Source organism: Vipera berus (assembly GCF_964194415.1).
Source record: "Vipera berus genome assembly, chromosome: 1".
NCBI classification, from domain to species: Eukaryota; Metazoa; Chordata; class Lepidosauria; order Squamata; family Viperidae; genus Vipera; species Vipera berus.
The window spans coordinates 313,681,726-313,706,627 of NC_138202.1; the positions used below are offsets into that span (position 1 = coordinate 313,681,726).

General features: G+C 37.0%; 1 protein-coding gene across 1 annotated transcript in view; it reads right to left on the reverse strand.

The window, feature by feature from the left end:
* Positions 1-24,902, reverse strand: part of HHAT (hedgehog acyltransferase) — a gene marked incomplete at its 3' end in the record, with an annotated part of 135,795 nt that overhangs the window by 64,975 nt on the left and 45,918 nt on the right. Inside the window, exon 8 of the mRNA XM_081312858.1 lies at positions 14,790-14,940. Within this exon, the coding sequence (XP_081168984.1) occupies positions 14,790-14,940 (151 nt within the window). The remainder of the gene's footprint in view (positions 1-14,789; positions 14,941-24,902) is intronic.

Here is a 24,902-nt window from a genome sequence, read left to right on the forward strand (position 1 = left end):
CAAAAGCAGGGTTGTTGTTTTTTTAATTGAAGGAATGAATTCTTATCACTAGGATGTCTAAGCACTCCATGGGCACTTCCAAAATATAGAGAAATTTGAGAGGTCCTTCGTGCTGTCTGAAGTTGGTTGTTTTCTTACAGATGTTTCATTACTCAAACTAGGTAACATTGATTATGTTAAACCAAGTTTGGGAATGAAACATCTGCAAGAAAACAACCAAACTCACAGGGTACCAAGGACCCCTCATTTCAACCCCGAGCTACAAACATTCTCTTTTATTGATAGGCAAATTTCCCAGATATTATATTTCAGGAATAATTCATGTATGAAATTTGATCTAATCTGTGTAGGAGGAGAAAGCATGTACAATAATTTGATGAACCATATTCACAGTATTAAAATTATCTTTAAAAATAGCTTCTTTTTATTTGACAGGCTCATCAAGATTTTAATGCCCTCAATTAAAATCCATTTAGCACAAAGAAGCCAAAATCTCTACAGAAGCTGGCTCACAGTGGAAGACGAAAGAAAATGTCAGCTTGTCTGCCCCTTCACTGCTTTCTGATTTCAGTGGCTGAACAAAGTCTCAGAGGTGAAAGAATCCCTTTTTGCTAGATATCAGGGAACACAGGCAAGGCAGATAAAAGGCTAACCACAGCTAGAAACAAATCACTTAGGACCATAAATTGCACATCAATGAAAGACCAGCACAAGTATGGCGTTAGTTTCCATTTTTTGCAAAGTGTCATCCGTATGTCTTTTTCACACAGAGATATGGACAGAAAGTATCAGAGGTTGTGGACTATATGCGCTGGCTGTAGGCAGGTGGGCAGGCAGCACATATAGCCCACAACCTGATACACATTTGAACAGACAAACAAAGCATTTTTATTCAACCGTTAATCTCATTCACACATTACACCAAGCCAAAGCTTGCTGAAATGTGATTTATTGAAGAAAAAATGGGTGATTACATGCCAGTAATGAATTCCTTAACTTGATTTGTAAATCTATTCTTTCTTCTCTTCTCTCTCTCACACACACCCTTCCTAGCTCAGCTCAGTACATAAGAAAGTGGAGGAATATATTTCATATCTCCTGTTCAGTTGTCTGCAACACTGGCCATGAAAAGTAGCAAGCTATACAATAGAATGTCAGCAATCCTGTTATCTCCCACCATGTTCAGTGCTGGAAAGAACAGCTGATTGGCACATACTTTGCTTTTTCCAACTTCAATCTAACCAGCAGCAAGGTGGCATTTTCTGGCTAACCTTAAAGTCAGCTAAGTCCATTCATTATTCTTTCCTCATATAAATAAGAGGATCCAAGCTGCTTGTATGCGTTTAGCATTATAAATGAACTATTTGGAACTTCTGGAAAAGAAATGGAGAATTGAAAACAATTCCACCAAAAGCAAAGCTGACGACTGCAATGAAATGATGAGCGACTTAGTAGACTAACTCTTCCTAATTCCTCTCCGGACAAGGAGAGGATTTGGGAACACCCACAAGTGTTGCAGACAATCGTGCTTCACAAGGAGACCAAAACAACACTCTCTGGCAGATTTAGAGCTTTGGGAAACAAGGGAATGAGTTTCTTTCAGTCCTTAGTAAAAGAAAATTTAAATAGAAGTTTAAGATTTTTTTTAAAATGGGGGGGAGAGAGATAAACAGCAAAAGGGTGTTCCAAAGGTGCTTTTTCAACAGGCAACTGGTCTTTCTTGGAACTGCTGAAAGGCTCCATTTCCATTTGCACCACTCAGGTAACCTTGAGAACACAGATAAACCTCCAAGTGGCCTCTACGACTCTCTAAAAGGATGCAAATGACCAGCTGTCTGCAAGGAATATAAATCCCTCCATTCCCCACCATCAGTCAGAGCTAAAGAAGCTTCTTGGATGAGAAATGAAATGTCTTCAAAGAAAAACAAAGTCCAATCTGACTCTTGAAAAAGCACCTTTGGGACAACCATGGCCTGGATGACTGAGAATCACCGTAAACATTCAGCAAAAGGGTGATTAGACTTTGATTTTGGAAAGTTACAATGGACTAAGGGTCCAGATGGATTTAAAATAAGAATTTGGAATTAATCATAATAATCCTTCCTATGGAAAAATGTTTTTCTTTTGAACATAATAGAATGGGAGTTTAAAGGTTGGACACAAGAGGAAGCTAGAAGGAACTAAGGTTTACAATTAAATAAGAGCACTTAAATTTCTTGTGACAAGGGGAAAGCCATTTCTTTATATATTTCTTTTCTTTTTCTTTACTATATTTTTATTTTTTTAGCTTATATTAGTTTTTTATCATTGTTAACTATAACTTTTAATAAACGTATTATTAAAAAAATAATTGAACCAGTCAACTAATGTGTTGCAGTAAACTAAAGGCTTTTTCTTCATTGAAGTCTTGTGTCCCTCATGCATAAACTGGCTGGAAATGAATGTGCCTGAAGAAATCCTTCTCTAATTTTTAATGCCTTCCTCCACTTTGGCTTCAGCGATGGCCAGATATTCTGGCCTTGTAACTTTTGATTAATAACTTTCCACCACCCTCTTGCCAGAAAAGCAAATGCCAATTATTTTCCCTTTTGTAAGCATGTTTTTGAGCACTGGTGGCGAGAAAAATAAAGTATATCAATTTTATAGTTCTTCCAGTCACTTGAGCTCCAAGGCACTTGTCAAATTCATGCTTTTTTTAAAAAAAAAAGTCTACAGCATTTTACCATCTTCCACTGAACTTAAAAGCAAGCGGACAAAACACCAAAGTTTTACAGTTCTTCCACAAGGGAAAACTTGGACAGAACATTTGTCAATGTCTCCCAATTAAAATAAAAGGAAAAACAAAACACAAAACAAAGGGCCAGCATTTCCCTCTTTCCCCCATTGAACATTTTGAAAAAACAAAACAAAACAAATAAATGTCCATGGTTACACTGTTGCACATCTGAGCACACACTTTCAATGCTTCCTTCCTGACTCCAGCCTTTCATGGCAGACCAACATATTCTATGTCCACTGAACAGAATGAAGGCAAAGATTTTGCATTGCTTGTTGTTGTTGGCTGAGAAGTCGTGTCCGACTCATCGCGGCCCCATGGACAACGTTCCTCCAGGCCTTCCTGTCCTCTACCATCTTCTGGAGTCCATTTAAGCTCATGCCTACCGATTCAGTGACTCCATCCAGCCACCTCATTCTCTGTCATCCTCTTCTTCTATTGCCCTCAATCTTTCCCAGCATTAGGCTCTTCTCCAGTGAGTCCTTCCTTCTCATTAGGTGGCCAAAGAATTTGGGTTTCAACCAGGGTTGATCTCCTCTAGGACTGACCGGTTTGAACGCCTTGCAGTCCAAGGGACTTGCAGGAGTCTTCTCCAGGACCATAGTTCAAAGGCTTCAATTTTTTGGCGCTCAGCCTTTCTTGCATTGCTAGTGGAAAGGAATTATATCAAGGGGGCACATTAGTCCTGGCAATTTCAGAAAGCTTAGCACTCCTATTCTTGGTACAAGACCTCAAGCATAAATTTCTACAGCAGCCTTGGATTTGCTGTAACTCCTTTTACCACTTTATTCCCTTCTTTTCACTTAAAATCTGTTTGGAAAAACAACAGGATGAAGTGTTTTCCTCTTCCCCCCACCACCCCACCACCTTTCATTTGGTTTGCTGTCTGTCCAGGGTTATTTCATTTCAAAATATTGTATTTTAATATAATTAAAGGGAACTTTTCAAGATTGCAGAATACTGAAAAATTGCAGAGGACCTTTATGTAAGGAAGGTATAGACTTCCTATTAGAGGAGTACAAGCTGAACTCCAAGGATTACATGTGCCCTCCCCCCGCAAAAAATAACTTGGCTGGGATCCTCAGAAACCTTCAGAAGTCATTACTGATATAACTTTTAATGTGAAAAACAGGGAAGTGTTCAAGTACATGACATGAAAATTAATAATATTTAATTCTGTTTGCATATAAATGTAAACAAAATCAAATTGTTGAGAGTGTGGTGGCGCATCAGCTTCCTCTGTTCCTGGAGGAAACTGATTATCTGGACCCGTACCAATCGGGCTTCAGGCCCGGGCACAGCACGGAGATGGCATTGGTCGCGCTGCTGAATGACCTCTGGCGGGCTCGGGACAGGGGTTGCTCCTCTGTCCTAGTCCTATTAGATCTCTCAGCGGCTTTTGATACGATCGACCATGGTATCCTACTGCGGCGTCTCAGGGGGTTGGGAGTGGGAGGCACCGTTTTACGGTGGTTCTCCTCCTATCTCCTGGGCCGCTCGCAGTCGGTGTTGACGGGAGGGCAGAGGTCCACCCTGAGGCCTCTCGTTTGTGGAGTTCCTCAGGGGTCGGTTCTCTCGCCCCTCCTGTTCAACATCTACATGAAGCCGCTGGGTGAGATCATTCATGGTTTCGGGGGGGGTATCATCAGTACGCTGATGATACCCAACTTTTTCTTTCCACCCCGAACCAACCCAGCGATGCCCTCGCCGTAATGTCCCGTTGCCTGGAGGCAGTCCAGGTCTGGATGGGGAGAAACAGGCTTCGTCTCAATCCTGCCAAGACTGAGTGGCTGTGCATATTGGCATCTCGGGTTAACCAGACCATTCCACCTTTAACGATGGGGGGTGAGGTGTTACCCCCCGTTGATAGGGCTCGCAACTTGGGCGTCCTCCTTGACTCCCGGCTCAATTTTGAAGACCATATAGGAGCCGTGACCAGGGGGGCTTTTGCCCAGGTTCGCCTGGTACACCAGTTGCGACCCTACCTGGACCAAGATGCCCTACGCACAGTCACTCATGCGCTCGTGACCTCCCTTTTAGACTACTGCAACGCTCTCTACATGGGGCTGCCCTTGAGGACCACTCGGAGGCTTCAGCTGGTGCAGAATGCGGCCGCGCCAGTTGTGATGGGGGTTTCCCGATACTCCCATGTAACACCTCTACTCCGTGAGCTGCATTGGCTCCCGGTTGCCCTCCGGGTGAGATTCAAGGTGCTGGTGATGACCTATAAAGCCCTAAATGGCTTGGTGTTTCCTGTCGTAAGGTTTGTGGTAATAATGTATCAAAGCAGTCAGACTAAAGGCTGAAAAGATGCTCAATGGATTAATGAAAAGCTAAGTTACCTCTGTTATCAAGCTAACAGATTATAAATATTGATCCCAATTATTGTATGAATTGCAAATGTAGCAACCTCAACAGTGCTCAGAAATGTACTGTAAGATTAATTCTGGGAACACCCAAGTATACACTTGCTTGTTTCTCAGGACTAGAAAATGACACCTATTTATCAGTATATCTTTTACCAACTAGTTTCCAACTATTGGCTGAAACAGGATGTCTGAATGTCACCTTCCTACCAGGAAGCTACAAGATCAATTGTGTAAAGGCCACACCAAGTATGCAATGCTGTTGCTGCAAAAAACTGCTCTGATATTTTGCATGTTTGGATAGGATAAATGCCAAATGTGAAATCAATACTCAGATCCAGAATATTTTAATGCAAAATTACTTTGCCCCAAGTAAAAAATACACTAAAAAATACACAAAAATACACTATGATTAAAGCTTCTTAATTTAGAATAGGTCCATAACTCTAGGAAGTGGACAAATTCAGTATGAGGAGAGAACTAAAGCTGGCAAGATTACATTTAATGTCTTCAGTTTTGGAAAAGAGGACAGTAGGAATTCCACATGAGCAAAAGCCTTGTTCTTGTGGATCAATCAGCAGAGATTTCCCAAAATCATCTGGGAGGGATGTTGCTTACTTCAACAACATAGGCATGCTATTCTATGGAGCCCCAGCTTCATATTTTTTTTAATACAAATCTGAAGGTTGTTGAGTCTGCACTTTCCTCCCAGGTTATCTACACAGTGGGGAAGGACAGTCAAAACTAGTTCACCTTAACTTTCTATTCTGAAGACAGAGCAAAATAGTCCACAGCTACTGTAACAGGCACAGGTTTAACCATTACTCTCTGTTGCATATTTTTGTTGATTGTTTCTTAGAGGTTTATGGCAGATCAATATTAATGCACAAACCTGTATAGTTTCCTACATAACTAGGCTATCTTTATTACATTTTAATGATTTTGGAAATGTGGAATCTGGGGATTTATACAGTCAGACTAAACAATATCTTAGTGTTGTAACTGAATTTTCATCTGTGATAGCCTATTGATCCCTTTATTCTTTTATTCTGTTTTGTATGACTTATGGTCAAATCAATGTGTGTCTTTTTAGAAACATCTCTTTGTTTCCAGACGTTTGAATAACATGTTAATCAGTACTTGTCCTTAAATCTAAGCCTGAGATTCATTACTAAGACTGCATTCCCAACATATTAATAGGATTATACCAAGCTCATGTAGGCATAAACAAGCTCATGTTATAATAAAAGCAACCACAATATCATTATAGGAATAATCATTTGGAAATCAGTGTAGAGCCTCCTTTTGAGCCAAACTTAATTCCTAGTGATTTCACAAACAGAACCATGTGGTTTTCTTGTCAAAAAAACAAAAACAAAATTATCTTGCCAGAGCAACCTTTTGTTTGTTTTTAATTATTTATCCATTGTGCAGCCATAGTGTTTCCCCAAAGAAATATTAGCCAGGTTAAAACCTGCTTAGCTGATCTTGGCTGATCTCAGAAAGCTGAGTGCTGCCATGTAGTTGGACACTATAAATTAACGCAACAAAGTCAACTTCTTTTTCACACTGTTATGAACCTGAAGTCAGAACAGAAGAGAGCAAATGGATCCCAAAGTTAGCCAAGCTCTTCAACATTCCACTATAGTACATACAGATCTAAAAGACACACAATTCTCCTCTCCCGTCCCACAACTCCCATTGCCACCTTGAGATTGGGAAGAGGATTTTCCATCGGAAATGGGATGAGGAAAAATGCTGCTATACAGGTAATCACTGCACTCCAATGTGATGTATTCCCCTATTAACTTCTTTTTCGAGTGACTGATGGGTGATTGCTCTTAGTAGTTAGACATGCCTTGAGTTCTTTTCTTCCAGCTGAATGTGTACCATGTGCTTTTATGCTGAAATTACGTAACTGGTATGGTGCCTTCCTTTAATAGCTCCCTAGAATATGGTTGAAGATAACACATTTACTGCTCTGCACATTTACAAGCTCATTTTTTTCCTATTGTAAAGAAATAAAATAATTGCAATATCTCCAGAGAAAACCCCTGAATCAACAGCACAAGACAACTTTCTGCCAGTGCTTCTTAAAACAGCCTGCTACTCATTGCTGTGCCTCAGCTTCAGTTGATAAGAGGCAGTTTTGGAAATGCAGAAATAGAAATACTGCTCCTGTCTACAGGCTATTAAAACTATAGCCTCTTCTAGGACTGCAGAGTGTTGATGGAGAGGTATCTGCTGCATCCACACAGATGGAAACAGGGGCTTTATTGAATTAGAAAACTGCTGTGTTCATGCTCCTACACACTCTGAAGCCCCTCTTCTCAACTAAATCCAAAGAACTGCACAGCCTGACTTGACAGATCCAATATATACTTTAACTGTTTCTGCCTTCCAACATAGATGGCAATATTCCTACAGAAGACAGAGGAGAAATAAGCTCTCTCTCTCTGTCAACCCCATGGGTAGCTGTGATTCATTATTTTAACTGTAAAAGCATGAAAGAGTCATAACTCAAGAGATGTGGAGGGCAAGCTCAGTAAGATTTTTAGATAATTGAAATTGACCCATAATTCACCAGTAGCCCTGGGGAAATTCCGCTCTTGCCTAACTTTCATAATGCAGAAACACAGACACAGATTCCATATGCGCCGACAATATTTAATTATTCTTTTCAGATACGCCATACTATAGTAAATGAGCAAATGAGAAAAATAAATACATGTGAGTTAGCTGCCACAAAATGAATGCTGAAGACATCGTTTTTCATAGAGAAGCAAGGACTGTTGTTATCTAGTGGTAGGAACTGTCCCAGGAGAGGAACTGGGGAGAAAAAGGTTAGAAAGATAGAGACTATCAACGATGTTGACAATAAACTTTCCCCAAACAATTTGCTTACTTGATACTATGAAGAACTATGAAGAACATTATCCTCTCTTTTCCCTTGTGAAAATGCCTCTGGGTTTTTGTTTTGTTTTTTAACCTCACAGAGATGCATAAATGTTTTGACCTGAAATGACCATTTCAAGTGTTCCAAGTGGCAACCCATTGTCATAAATATATACCAGTTGCCAAGCATCCAAATTTTGATCATCTGACTATGGGGATGGTGCAACGGTCATAAGTTTGAAAAACAGTCATAAGTCATTTTTTTCAGTGCCACTGTAATTTCATATAGTTATTAAATGAATGGCTGTAAGTCAAGGCCTACTTGTATTATAAAGATTGTATAAATGCAAATAAATTGGTTTGATAATAGTTTTGGTGGGTATTATAGACTCTGAATCCTTGTTTAATGACTACCTGGGTTAATGCCCATTCAAAAATATGACAATAAACAATAACAAAACATTCATTTTCTGACCAATCTGGGCATTTACATCCAAATTTTGGGATCCTGCCAGTAACGTATACCAGAGCAAGAGTTAATGCTGGCATAGCTGCATGAGAAAACTTTATCTTCCTAGCAACAACCAATTTTGCAGTCTCTTTCCCTGTCTCAGTCATGTGTTGGGAAGCACAGATTCTGCCTGGACTCACTGCACAACCACAAAAGGACTAGAGACTTTCTTAGAAACTTCTCCAGGTTCCTTGGAACCTTATGTAATTGTACCCAAGAAAGAGCTGCAATACTACAGTAGGGAGATTCCTATATTATAGGCAAAACATACTGTGGGCCTGGTTGTTTGCACCTGGCTTTTAGAAACCATTATACAAAAGGTTATCAACTTATGGCAACAATTAAGCCCCAAATTTTGCCCAGTTCTGCTAAGTTGTTGTTGTTGAGTGAGTTGTTAAGTGAGTTGCATCGTTTTGTGACTTTTTCAGTCACCGTTGTTAAGTGAATCACTGCTATTATTAAGTGAATCATGCAGTTATTAAATGAATCTGGTATCCAACCCCCATTGACTTTGCTTGTCAAAGGCCAGCTGGGAAGGTTACAAATGGTGATCACCTGAGCCTGGGACTATGATAAATACATGCCAGTTGACAAATTTTGATCATATGGCCATGGAGAAGTTGCAATAGTAATAAATGTGAAAGACAATCATAGGTCATAAGCCATTGTAACTTTGAACCATCACTAAATGAATGGCTGTAAAGTTGAGGACTACCTTGAAATGAAACAGAACTTGGTCACTAAAAAAAGAGGAGATGTATTCTTCTGTTCTTTTTGTGTTCAGCTTACAGAAGGCATTTAAAATGCTCAAGCTGAAGTCTATTGCTTTGGGATTGTTGGTGAACTTTGCTCTTGCTTTCCTATGTTGTTCGAGATTTTGTTCTGTTTAATGTTGTAACTTGAGCTCAGTGTGTAACTGGGAAAATACAGTAATATTGAGTTGTTTGCATCACTCCATCCTTGACAAAGGAATTCAGCAGACATCAAGGAGACTATTCCAAGTAGTAACTGGAAAAGATTACATCAATTTTAACAGGGTTTTTTTTTGTGTGGAGGATTTAGGGTGGGAGCTGTAGACAGTAAGGAGGCATTTCCACAATTTTTCAATAGTATTATTTGTTCTGGCTGTCGTGGCTTCTTCTGTTCTTTCCAGGAGCTTAGCCATGTACTATTATAGTTTAAGGCACAGGTGTCAAACTCACTGCATCACGTGATTTGCTGCAAAGTATCACGACTTTTTTCGCATTGCCAGAGCTGGGGTGGGCACAGCCTCCGCACGATGCAACCGGCCCAGTTTGACACCCCTGGTTTAAGGTATCTAACAACTAATAAAATAAGTTTGGGGTAGTGGTTAAGTGGTAAGAGACATCTGAGTTTTAGTCCTTAAAGATAAAACCAGTTGGGTGACTTAGGGCCAGACTCTCTGTCTCAGCTCTAGGAGGAAGATGCCATCAAACCACTTCCAAAAATGTTGCCAAGAAAACTAGCAGTCAGAGAGTTAACTTGGCTGATGACAACAATCCAAACTAGGTGTTAGTGAAAAGAAGGCAGATAAATGGCTTGCTTTTTTCTCTGTTTGCTGAGAATATCTCAGGGGAATCTGTTTAATTAACTGAAAATTAATATGCTCTGCTTAGAATGACAGCATAGGTTTCAATCTCTTTCATTTCTATCCTGTTGGAAATTTTAGAAAATGTTTCAAAATAATCTTCTTGGCTGTATTTTGTTGAGGTGTTTTTTTACTCAACAACACCTAAAGTTGACTGACTGATAGTAGTCACCACAGAATACCACACTTCTGCCTGTGATAATGGAACAATAAACAAGGTAGCAAAAGATTCATAATAATTTTCCCATTGCTTTCTATGACAAGAAGACTCAAGAAATATATTTTCTTAAACTCTTTTGTTTTTTATTCTGTTGGAATATAACCACTCAGAATATCTCAAGTGAAGCTGTTTTCCATGTCATGAATATCCCTACTATCTTATCCTCAATATTCTCTGGAATTTTAGTAGTAGTGACTTCAAATTGCTCTTAGGTAATTATAGATGCTATTTTATTTACAGTATTCTTAACTGCCTACATACTGTATGCTGATTTAGAATAAACCCACAGGAACAGTTCTCCCAAGTTATCTTTCTCTGAATTTTGCAGTAAAGTTGGGAAGATAAGTAAATCAGTATAACACTCATCATCAACCCCATCCTGAAGACACTACTGGACAGAGAGTACAACTTCTTTGTTGCTCTTATTATTATCAGATAATAAGAATATCCAAGTTTGTGGGCAGAGATAAAGTTCTAATATTCTTTTGACTTTTTTAATCTAAAGAAATATTTCTTAACTGTTTAAAAGCTTGTTAAAATTACTTTCTGTCTCTAGTTGAAAGTTGCTTTCAGATGAGAGAGATGATGATCATGATGATAAAGATGATAGACAGACAGACAGATAGACAGACAGATGGTAGGTAGGTAGATTGATTTCTGTGTAGCTAAATGTTTCATACTTTTGCTTCTCACATTTGAAACCAGTGCTTTTTTTGTAAAAGAAAAAGGTGCCGGAACTCACACATGTCATACAACCCGCAAGGTTTCATCCAAAAAAGGTGCCGGAACTCCGTTCTGAGCGTTCTATGAGAAAAAAAGCCCTGTTTGAAACCATCTTTCATGCTCTGCCAGCCAAACCAGTTATAGATCAATTTATAGTTCTGCTTTTCAATTTATAACATCAGAAGAATGAATACATTAATAACTGGCAGGGAAAGCACACAGAAATATTTTATAAAAGTAGTGATGGAGCTCAAATATTACTAACCCTACAGGCATGCAAATAAATAATTAAATAAAACATCCACTATCAGCTCAAAATTTCTTTTGATGTGCATCCTTCCAAATAAATTTATGTCTACAGGGTGGCAATTTCTGATTGGGATTGTACAAAGGGAAGAAAAACACTCATGCTCATGAGAAGCAAGTGTAAGATTTAATCTATTCATGGATTGAGTTCAGTTAGTTATTGGGCAATCAAAGGAAAGATTGGTAGAAATTACTTTCTGCTGAAATAATTATACAAATATAATTGAGAATGACATAAAGGAGAATTTAATTCAAATGGGAACACTGTTAGGAACTCTAATTATACTGTCTTCCAGAATGTATTATTTCATGTGTTTCTTAAAAAGGGGGAGAGAAGGAAAAATGAAAGGATAAAAACAATTTTCACCTTTATTAGTTTTCCCATAATAATCTTAAAGGGAAATAGAAACAATACCATGTTGTTTTGGCTCATTATTGTTTAACCTTCTGGAGGTGCTAAATTCCACCATCATTGATAGCTTTGAGTGACTCGTGCAAAAACTACCAACATTCTGCAACCAGGCATTTTCCCAATCAAAATCTCCCCCTTTTTACAGATTGAAAGGGAGAAAAAATGGTATGGGATGACAGAAGATATTCTTAATCTTCTGAAAGTTGCAGAAATTGAGAAGTTGAACCTAGAAAAAAAATCAATATCACCTTTACTATGGTTACAAAAGGAAACAGAGAAGGATGATCTAAGCTCAGAATGGAAATGGCTCCTTCCCACGCCCGCTATCATGCCACAGTGGAATTAAAAACGTCTTGTCCCCAGGACTTACAGAAAAAGAAGTAAAGCAGCTTGAAACTTGTCATGAAGCTTCAGTACTCTAGCCTAATTCCAAGCATGAAACAGAAAACAATCTTTCCAATCCCAGAAAGGATCGTGTCACGGCTTTTAAAACCTTTTTTTTTTGCTATCTTTACCTCTCGCTCTCAAAAGTCTAACAATCAATGAATTCATCACTGATTAAAATCGGCAAAGCTGTGAATTTGCTTTCCTCAATCTGACATCTCCAGATGTGCTGGAATAAAGTTTCCTAAATTCCCAAGCAACTTGATGTCAAGTTGGGTGAAATGACTGCATGTTATCAGAAATATTTTTTCAGTAATGCCACATAGTCATGCCCCCATCCCCAATCACATTTTATTATGTTTGCAACCTGGTTGTTTTTATTTATTTATATTCTACTTTGTTTTATATAAATAACTCAAGGCAGTGAACTTACATTAATTATTATCTGAAACAACATCATTTTGAATGACTCAACAATATTTTTCCACTCGCAATAGATGGAAATTTGAACTATATCATATCTTCATGGAACCTTCATGTAATTTATTTTAAATCCATAAACATGCTCATTACTTTTTATGATCAGCATCTAATATCCCAAAGCTCCTATGTAAGAGAGAATAAACACAGCCTTCAATTTTTCCTCCCTTCCTGTCTCAGTTCATATTAGGTACCACGGCAAGTGATAATCAAGGCTGAATAAGGAGAAACTTTCTGACAGTTAGAACAATTAACCAGTGGAACAACCTGCCTCCAGAAGCTGTGAATGCTCCAACACTGGAGGTTATTAAAAAGAGACTGGACAGCCATTTGTCCGAAATGGTATAGGGTTTCCTGCTCAAGCAGGGGGTTGGAGTAGATGACCTCCAAAGTCCCTTCCATCATCATCATCATCATCATCATCATCATCATCATCATCATCATCATCATCATCATTATTATTATTATTATTATTATTATTATTATTATTATTATTATTATTATTATTATTATTATGTGTTTTAGCCTCAGTCCCCTAATCATCTTTGTTGCTCTTCTCTGTACTCTTTCTAGAGTCTCAACATCTTTTTTAAATCATGGTGACCAAAACTGGATGCAGTATTCCAAGTGTGGCCTTACCAAGGCACTGTTAAGTGGTATTAACACTTGACGTGATTCTATCCCTCTGTTAATGCAGCCTAGCACTGTGTTGGCTTTATTGTATGTGTTTACCACCGTGAGTTATTTGTAAAAACAATAAAGGTCAGATATAAATAAATAAGCAAAATAAACTAGAAAAGTATGAAAGGCACAATGAAGAAAATAATAATAATAATAGTTACCAAGAATAAAATGTACAAATCTGATATTAGCTCAAACAGCAAAACTCTCCTAAAATAAACATGAGCCACTAACATTATGATGACGTAAAAGCTAAACCACAATATACAATTTCTCCCTCCTCCCAAGGAATGATAAACTAAGGCTTTCAACTGTTTCCTGAAACTTAGAATAACTTCCCTATAATTTCCTTTCTGTTAGTTTGAAACAACTATTTCTAGATCTGGCTTTTCCTTCAGATCTCAGGATAACAGAGTATTATGTAACTGAAGTCGTTCTTCCCTAAATAACAGGGATTCAACTATAAAATGGGATCAAACCATTATGGAGAACATTATATAAAATAAAGAAAGCAAGAAACCGATGCCTTTGCTTTGCTTCTGGGTTTCCCAGAGATATCCAACTGATTAATATGGGAACAAATAGGTTTTAATTTTATGTATGGAAGCTGTTTTTGTCATGTTAATTTAGGTTACCTTATGGACATCTTGCATTGAGCCCATTGATATTGTACCAGCCAAAGCTCTAAAACAGTTTTAAAAAACAATTCCATCGTAAGGCTCATTACAAGGAGGTTAGCAATCATACACATATGGTGTAAAGCTTGATGCCATCTGGAGGACAGTGTAATTGACAAACAGTGTTGATGATATAAAGCATTCCTGGGAATAGCTGCTAAATCCACACTATGAAGAGCAGACTAAATAGCTAAGCAGATGTTCATTTCATAGGTTAGCCCCTTTCTCTAGACAGCAAAAGTAGTTTATATATGTCATCCACAATAGCAAAAATAACCTTCTAAAAGAATGGAAACCCAAAAGTGCACTGAAATCAATCAAATTTTTGCACCTTCAAAGTGACTCTAAGTTACTTCATTACATGTAGAGCCGATTACTTTTAACTTGACACAGAAGAAATTATCCTCAGTACTGTTCCTATGGGATTGCCTAATAAAATGTTATTTAACCAACTTTATGAGTTTTCAGACAAAGTGCTTTTTTCAAAGGGGACAATAATGGAAAGTGAATCATATTTCAGAAACCAACTGAATAGGGAAATAATTATCAGATCAGTGTCAGTTAGTCAAGAACATCCCAACGGCAGGTTTGACTTTTTCTATGCATTAGGTGACAGTGATTATTAAATAGAAAATTATTTTAAAAAGAGAAGACATTTGTAATAAATATGCAAAGACTGCCCTAGCACCCAACTGTTATTTCATAAAAAGACTTGCATAATAAAAAATCAGCAATCAAATAAAGCTAACCTCCACATTCCAGAAAAACTGTACATGGTGCTTACACAACGAGGTAAATCGGGAGGCTTGAGTCCATCCATGCGAATAACAAGTGCTGGAACACCAAAAAGTACAAGGTATTTCACATAAAAAAATAGGACCTGGGCCAGTGCAAGGCCACCTGTAAGAATGCAAGAGAAAAATGCTCTACTTTAGTATATCATTGTAATATTTATACTCCTCTTTTTTTCTACATAAGGTCGTTATTGTGCTTTTACAAATGCACTTCATTAAAGCATACAGTATGTATTTTTTCCTGCCTGCCACAGATATGCACAAACTGTATCTCAGAGTATAAGTACCAAGCTCAGAGAGTGCCAAAGAGCTCACTTTCAACCCTAAGCTACAAATATTCTCTTCTATCAGTACTGTACCTCTCGGACAGACGAAAGATGTACCAACTTGGAAGAGTTTGGCAAATTCATAGTGAAACTGATATGGTTCACACATAGGATTTCCACAAAATGGAGATAAATGCAGGTCATTTTTACCATGCATCTTGGAAAATTACAGCCCATTTCACAATACATTTGGCTTTTAACAATAAGGGAGCCAACTCACAACGAAACTACTAGCTTTAGGAAAAAAGGTGAGGGAACATGAATCACATTTCACAAGTCTGTCTAGAAGACCCAGACTTCTCTGTCTACTGTGCTGTACTTTCCAACTGAAAACATTTATTCTTTCCTTTGAATAGAATGGTTGCTCCAGCCCTCATTCGCCCAGTTACTGATTTTTTTCAAAACTCTTTTTTCTAGAACAGGGGTGAAATTTTATTTAAGGAACAATATATTACCGGTATCTTAAAATCACCAATGGAAAAGTTGTAATAGGTTTTTTTTTTAATCTATGCATTTTCTCACTTGTTGTTATGCAGTTTAAAAACTGTAAGAATGCAGGAGTATCACACTTCCACAATGTAGCTAGGATTTCTAGATTGAAATGGGTATTGATTTTCATCTCAGTGTAAATCAATACATAGATCTGAAAGATAAATATTTACCCTCCAAAAACTATAAATCTTCATGTGCCCTAAATATTAAGTCAATACTTCATATGTTCGGTGTTATTACAGATACGGCTTTACTTCTGCACCTAAATTTCTTTTAGCCTTTAATATTGTGCTGCTTCAAAGATATGTGACTCCAGGGGGGAGGAAATGGACAGGATAAATGCTACAACTTCTGAAAGTAAGAGCCTTTAAAATACTCCCGCTATATTCCCTTTTCAGTGCAGTAACCTGCAGTCTTATTGCTTTGCAACATCTATCAATGTTCATGGCAGCAAAAGCTAAAAAAACACAGCCCTCTTCTATTTACATAAACCGGACTATTGTAACTCATGCTTCTTCACACGTCAGCCATGCGCATATTCTACAAACTGCAATGACAGGCATGAGTGTCAGCCATTTGCATCCTTCTACAGCACTTATAACATATTGTTGATATAGTTGAAATTATTTGATAAAGGTCATTAAAATAAAGCAGCTAGATTTGTATTGTATTTGAATTGTATTCTGTTCTAGCCCACTTACCTTAGCCAAAGGTAAGTTACATTGTTACACCCCTAATAGGGAATAAAAAGTATACAGTATAGTCTCTTTAATATAGTGCTCAGCAATTTTAGGGAGTATCTTTCCCACCCTCTACCAGGCCCAATATTTTCTGTATGCTTCATTTTCTAAAAGCATACAGAATGCTTTCAGGCAATGGTAGCAGATACAACACTGATCTTAAGGCTGAATAATACATGAAACACGCACTGTTGTATGGATATGAAATATCTTATAATCTTTCTAGTGATTAGATGGCTTTTTGAGATGCATAAACCAGACCTTTCCAAAAATAATTCTACATGGTGCTTCGAATGAATGAGAATTGCGTACATGTATTAAATGTGATAATTATGGCGATATGCCCCAACATCCTTATTTTTTTATAGATCACAATAGACTCGTTGTGTGTACTCAGAAAAGCCTCAGAAATCAGATAAACAGACAGATTCTCCCTTCCTGAAAGAAACACACAGTTGGAAGCTGCTGCCCAAAATTGCTTAAGGACCATGGTACTTAACTCTCTTATTGTCAAATGTCTTTTCAGTTCTGGAGTAGAAAAGATCTATCACAGATGCTAGGGCTGGGCAGGTATTACTGCTCTGATCTTTAGTAGATAAAGCTTTTTCGGTAGAACAAAATGTTCTTTGCTACTTTAGGAGGTTGCATGGACCATTATCCAAGCCATCTCTCTCTGCTGTTTCAAAGTTCAGAGGAAGCCTAATTGTTCATCTCCATGACAAGATAACTCAAACTTGGGCCTTTCGAGAACTTCTCTTCAGAATGGAATTTAGTTAGAGAACCTTAACCTCTTAATTATATGCTACAAAATGGAGGACAAAACCAGCAATTGTAAGATGGCATATTTTCAAATACTATTTACTGACTCAGTAATCCTTAAAAATAAAATATTTACTTCATGTTAAAATTTCCCAGCAGTAACATTTCACTAATTTGAATCAATTCATTTTCAACATTTTACAAAAAAACAAGGCTCCATTTCCATGCATTTTATTTCACAAACATTGTATCATTCACAGCTGTTGCATTTTTATAATGTCATACAGATAGTTGATTTCTTTTTTAAAATTTAGGGTTAGAGTTATTTGTAGCCACTACCAAAAGTATTAATAATGTCTTATTTTTTGGAATTATATTCTTACCAGAAAATATTAATTGTTTTTGTTAGGTATGAAACATTCATTGGAATTTATTTATTTAATAGACTTGTATGGCCACTCATCTTATATACAATAACTCCTGGGCAGCTCACAATAGTAACCAATAAAACATAAAAAGTAAACAATAATCCTATACTGTACAAAATGAAGCGCCAATGATGTAAAGTCTCTAAGTAGATTTCCTATAAAGTTAGTTAAGGGTAACCTAGGAATACATTTTTGCATGCTCATTTCCATTCTCCTTCGAGTATTCTCAAAAGGGAATTCACATACCACTTTCATAAACTCCACATTTCCAATTTTTGAGTGTATTATCATCTTATAAATTTTTGAAGAATATACATTCTTCAAATGTAAGCACACATAAGCACATTCAGATTTTATAAGTGATCTATTGCCTTGATTAACCCCCCCCCTTTTTAAAAAAAGTCTCAATCCACAAGCCTTCTGTCTAATTAATTCACTTCTTAATACCTCTCAAAATTCAACTTTAATTAGAAAAGTAGAAGTTCTACAAAACTCTTTCATATAATATAAACTTTTCCAAACATCTTACTTTTTTGTTTAGTACAGGGCTAAAAGGAAATATATTCAGCATTAACAGATTCTTATGTGACTCCACGTTTTAAACAGACATTGAACAAGCTTATTAGTTAATTTACTGGTCATGTTAATATTTTCTAATTTTCCCGGTATCTATTTTGGTTTTCTATTATTGAAGGTATTATGTATTTAAACAAAAATGTGTGAAGATACTACTAAAAACAGTATTAAACAAACAAATGATTTTCTGCCACCTCGTTTTCTTAACAGAATCAAATTTCTGTAATGATCAGCACAACAGCAATTACTTAGGAGAAATGTTTGATAAATCACTATTATTATTCTTAACCAGAACTTCTGTAGTTACATACAAACCATCATCAGTTGTTGACATTGAATGGATGGATGGATGACTGTGGCTCAGAAAACATAAAAACTACTTTATTCAAACTAACAAATCTGTTTTATTTGTCATTGTTCTGTCCAGTCTTATGAAGAACACAATTGTTTTGAACTGGCTCTCTGCAAAGGGTCTTTGATCATTAAAAAGGTCATCCTGAAATTTTACTGTTGAGACATATTGACTCAAAAATTCCTTAGACAGGTCCCATACCTATGCTATTGCTTCAATGTGCACAAAATATTGTGACAACTTTTGGCATGCTGAAAATGATTGAGAGTCTGAAAAGGCCCATCAGATATGCTTATGTTAGTTTGTAATGACTTAAACAATTTGGAAATGCAGTTCAGAAGTTCTAAACGTTTTGCAAGCAGCACAGTAAAAAAAAAAGGAACGGGAGCTTTTGAGACTTCAGAACTCAAGATTGTGTTATTCCTCTTTCTCAGAAATGATCTCAGCATTTTGTGGATATCTTTTGAAGCGGAAGAGACATGAAGGCTTCAGAAAATGTATAATATACTAACCATCTTATTATGCACAAAGCCTTTAGCATAATTTTGGATACAGATGTTTATACTGAGAGAAAATGACATTGATTTCATATAGTATAATTTAATTCTAAATACATTCTACAATTCTAAAGATGTTTTGCACTTGTGGAATAAATAACATGGTAGTTTATATTCAAGAATAAATCATAGCTGTGAGATACAGCATGGACATATTTATATACAGTAGCTCTTGGCTGGAACTCCTTTACAGTATTCTACTGTAGTTCATTATTTTCAATGGTGCTTAAAATATTATGCATCAAACCAGCTGCTGATGGCTTTACTTCCAAAAAGCCCAAAATATTTTTATATTTTTAAGCTCAGGCCTTCACTCACTGACTTCCTGAACTGATGTTTATTGGGGTGAAGCTATAGCCTTTTCTTAGCATGCTCTTTATATCTGTTATGATTCCATCCTTAACATGATCAGAAAAAATGCTGAGTTCATACTGTCAGGATTTATTGGACTTTCGCATTCAACAGCATGTCCATTCTTGTATTTTTGCAAGACTATTGCCAACAGAGAAAAAGGTTCTATAGAATCTCCCTGAATACACCCCATGATCTCTGAGAACCCAAACAAAGAAACAAGGTCAATGTGACTTTGACAATTCTTTTAAGCATCAGCTTCCATCTGCCTTAACTCTTTGGACACAATCTTGCATTGGTATATTTCGTGAGCGGTCCGCTTGTGCAGTGCTGGAGATAGGCATGAAAAATTTCTGATAAGGGCTAGACCAGGGGTAGGCAACCTCGGCTCTTTTATGACTCATGGACTTCAACTCCCAGAATTCCTGAGTCAGCTATGCTGACTCAGGAATTCTGGGAGTTGAAGTCCATGAGTCATAAAAGAGCCGAGGTTGCCTACCCCTGGGCTAGACAATGCAAAATAGAGTCCTTGATTGAGGAACCAGGTCTTGGTTAAGCAATCTTTGGCTAAGCCTGCTGTAAAAAGGAATCTTTCTACTCTGGTTGAAATCTGGCAAGAAAGACGTTGATCCCTTAATGGAAGTTTTCCACTATTCTAGCAGAGACCTGAAGATCTTCTCTACATGGGAATGAATCTCATCTGATTGATGAGGAAGCTACCAGATAACTTTTGGATGTGGTAGGAAGACTGAAGAAGTGGCCTACACTGATGTATAGCCTTATGAAATCAGAGAAGCAAGAATATTAATTCCAAGAACATGTCTTTAATGTGACAAAAGAAGATTTCTTGAAAACTACAATCAGAATCCCAGCCCCAATTATAGTGGGATTAAATTAAAGTGGAGTCTCTTTGAAATGTATTTTCTCGTGTCTCTCACATCTGGACTGTGTTGTCTTTTCTTACATAAACCAAACACCTCAACCCCCACTTTCCACAGTTTCTCACAAACAGCTTCAGAATCTGTCTTCAGAACTTCCTCCCCACTGAATTGTTTGCAAATGAAAACAATGATTGAAGTAAGCTATTAAGTGCCTGCAGTGCTTACAAATGTCTATTATGTGACCTTTTCTAATGGAAACAGGACACACTCATCCATGGTGGAGAGAAAGTTTGCTCCTGCAACATTGACCCTTAAAGATACCCATGAAGCTGGAGAAGGTGTCCTGACAAACAAATCAAAGAGTTTTGGAGATGATTAAAGGAAGCACAGAAAAATGGCTCAAACGTTTGTATGTAAATACTTCCTAAGTATATACCAGTAGCTAGATATTAAAAATAATTTTAATGAAGCAGAAGGATGATAAAATTATGGTCAAAGTGGAGCTACAGGCATGTGTTGGCAGCCTGCCTAGTCACACAGAACTGCTACTAAACAATTCCATAAGCTTTAGAAAATTCCAGGTGCATGAGTCACATAAATGAATTAAGACCCACAATGAATAAGGCCAGACAGACCACAGTGAAAAGCAACAGGCTTGGCTGAATTCACTCCCCCTTTACTAAGTAGAGAAACTTATTCTTGCAAATATAAGTTTAACCTATTCTATTGCTTTCCTAGATGTTCTTAACAGAAGATAGCCTTTGATGAGTTTTGTTTACCACCATGTGACTGTTTTTTTGTTTTTTGCTATTAGCCTAACAAAGGTGGGAAACAGAGCTATCCACTGAGAACTCTAAAAAGTACATGAAAAAATACACTGAAATATATTTCACATGCCAACACTGTTCAAAGACACATTTTAATCAGGACTGTCAAAGAGCTAGGAAATTTTTTTCACAAAATACAATAATTAGAAGAGTGTGAGGTAACTATTTTAATGTACCTTAATTCATCCTTTTTAAATACTCTCTGTGCTATAGTACAAATACATATTTTATTTTCCTAAGCCCTACCCACTGAAGGTCACAAGGTACAGAAAGATGGTGATGGAGGGAAAAGAAGAGGCAGGTCTAACTCCAGCTGCCATAGGCCACACTGTTTCACCTACACCTCTCAGCTAACACCTCTCAGCTTTTTGTAAGACTGATGACGGTGGTCTGTATCTACAAAGCAACCATGATATTTTACTCTAAGGATATTTGTAGCCCTTAGGTAAAAAGCATTTGCACAGTACTTGAACGGCACTAGATCTCATTAAACGTCTTGTGCCACACTTTGTATTTTCTTATCTCCAAATTCTTCTTGCCCATTATTGTTTGAAAAATGGCAGCAAATTAATTCCTTTGTTAATAGTTCATTAGAATGTCAATGAATGCAGACACCAAAATCTTCCATTAAATAGAAACTCTAAAACTGAATTTAAAAATAATTTGCTGGGTTATTAGTCAATAAATTAAAGGTATCAGCCAGAGTATTTAGGGGACTAGAGGCTAAAACATATAAGGAACGGCTGCTGGAATTGGGTATGTCTAGTTTAATGAAGAGAAGGACGAGGGGGGACATGATAGCAGTGTTCCAATATCTCTGTGAATATTCACGACCCAAATTAGTTAAAAGCTTTCTCTCCCCACAAGAATCTATTAAGATCAAACACATACACTACTTACAGTAACACAGTTCTTTTGTCTTATTGGTTAGAGCAACATGTCAAAAAGAAGGCTACTAGGCATCATAAATGAATATCACTAAAAATTGATGATTTCAAACTGGTATGGGGAACAGATGTGTCATCTTATTCATACTGTTCAAAAGTACTTTGACTTAATTAGCCTACCATAAGCTGTAGTTCTAAAGTTATCCTGACTGCTGAAAAACTTATTTTGCTAGAAAATAATTGAATATCAGTTGAAAAAGTAAAGCCATTATACAGTATCTTAAGCTCCGTCTCTCTCTCTCCCTCTCTCTCTCTCTCTCTCTCTGTGTGTGTGTGTGTGTATAATTATATACCGTATAATTATCCTATCTTGATTTCTATACAGATACATATTAACTAATAAGCAATGCAGTGATTATTGTAGCATATCCAAAATAGCTTTTATGAAGAAGATTTTGCTGAGAAATAGTAGTTGGTAGAAAGTCCATCAGTGACCTTATATGGCCCAAAGTAAGGTTAAATTTGGATCCCCCCTGGATGCAACTACAATGCTGCAAGTACAACACTGAAATTAGAGTGTCAGTACAAACTTGAACAGTTCTGTATTCTAGAAGATTTTCTTTCAAATCCATAAAAGGCTGAAATATTCCTTTACTGTGTATTGGGCAGAAGGAATCATGCTGAGGAACAGGAAAAAGAGCTGCAAAGAAGATAATAGTCAGACAAAAGAAATCTGAGTCTAGGCCAGAATTGTGATCTGCTATAGCTTCCAATAAAGCCCTCCCTAGTCCTCACCATAATAAAAGGAGGGAGGGAGGGAGGGGGAAAACCCATTCAGAATAGCAAGATTCTGTTACCATAGCTTAATAATAAATGTATCGGTATGAATGATTTTGATTTCCTAGTCTGGTCTATCCTGAACAGCAGATATAGTATCTTGGCAATGTATTTTGCACGAGCTCTAATTCATCACTGAGGAAACTCTTGAAGGAAAATCTCTGAGGCTCCCACTTATCTTTTGATTTATTCCATTATTCCTATTATGTCTAATTAATGAATATAAGCAGTGGTGGAATTCAGCCAGTTCCCACCACTTCGGCAGAACTGGTAGCTACTTTTGTGTTGCCCAGGCCCAGAATGGACTTCCGGAAGCAGCATCTGGTGGTTCACGTATTTGAATCCCACCACTGAATATAAGTATAGATGCACTTGTATTAGGTGAGGCTAAGTAACTTCATAGTTTAGTGGTAGTGATAATGATGTTTTAAAGAAATCTCGTATTCCATTTTCTTTTGCCATATCTGCACATGTACTGTGCAATGTAAAAATCTGTGCAAAAATTGGGAAATCAGCTAGGTTTTCTTAGACCCAAATTCGAAACAGGGAAGGAGAGAGAGAAATGGAGGAGATTCTTTTTTGATGTCTCTGTGTTGCCTTAATTTGGTTTTCATCCAGACGGCTTTTATAAATTTGTTTGGTAATAAACAAATAAATTTATTAAGATTGTTCTTGAATGCCCAGGCTGTAGCCTGTCCTGAGCATCACTTCTCACTTGGAGGATCCTAATGTAGTCCCAAAGGTGCTTTTTCAAAAAAGGCAACTGGGCTTTGTTTTTCCTTGAAGACATTTTGCTTTTCATCCAAGAAGCTTCTTCAGTTCAGTTGCTTTTTGGGGAAAAAACACCTTTGAGACACCCATAACCTAGATGACTGAGAATCTCTATAGACAAATCTTAGTGTAGGCAAATTTACTTTCTGATCTATTCACAGAAAAAAGCAGGATAAATATATTATTGTAAGGATAAAAGGGAGACAGAAACACAATCCAAATATTTCATAGAAATATTTTGTAAATATTTTGTAAATATTTGTAAATGATAACTAAAAATCTAATAAAGAAGTTGCTACAGGGGTTCAATAAAAGTACAATTCACTTTACAATTCCAAGTAGCTGTGTTTTCTTTTACTAAATATCAGGGTTTTGCTCTATTTTTTATGGGCGATAAGCAATACCCATTTTTCCACCCTTTATTATAACTACTATGAAAATAAATTAAAAGATAAAGCAAAATTACAACATTGCTGTCTAATTATATTAGCTCCCAGGGACACACCAGGATTAGTTCTATAATTATTTGAATGCCCAGTATTTAGGGAAGGAAAGCAGAATTCTTTATATATAATCTCTTTTAGAAACTGTAAAAAATGTACGTTAAAACTGGAAAATGTGACATTATTTTTGGCAAGATATCTATACCACTCACAGTGGCTTGCAATAATTAAGCACAAAGAAATCTCATAAAAGAAATAAAGTAATAGTCCCAAATCAGAAGCAGCTAAAACATAAAAGGAGCATGTGTCATATAAAAACCATCTGCCTGGCAAGACAAACAGGAAACCTTAAATCAGTTGGCAAAAAAAAGAAAAGAAAAGCTCTAAGAGAAGGATCCTGATGGATTGTAGAAAATAAAATATCCCACAGTTTGGAAGCTGCTATTGAAAACAGCCTTTATTCACATAAGGGAGGGCTGGATCAGAATTCTTTATACCACTTTTTCCCAGACATCAATTTATTCTTTAGGATAAGAAATTATCAAGAATACCCTGACTTTTATTTCAGATTAATAAGGTAACACATCCCATCATTTATGCATTTTAAACAGAAATTATGTAAGCAACTAAACTGTAATTTTATTGCCTAAACAGGATCCTGAACTCTTAATTTATTTATTTTTCTGTTCTGTTCTGGAGACTGCCTAGGCAAGTCCCTAAAGTTTTCCTGGCAAAGTTTTTCAGAAGAGGTTTGCTATTGCCTCCTTCCTAGGGCTGAGAGAAAATGACTGGCCAAGGTTACCCATCTGGCTTTGTGTCTAAGGCAGGACTAGAACTCACA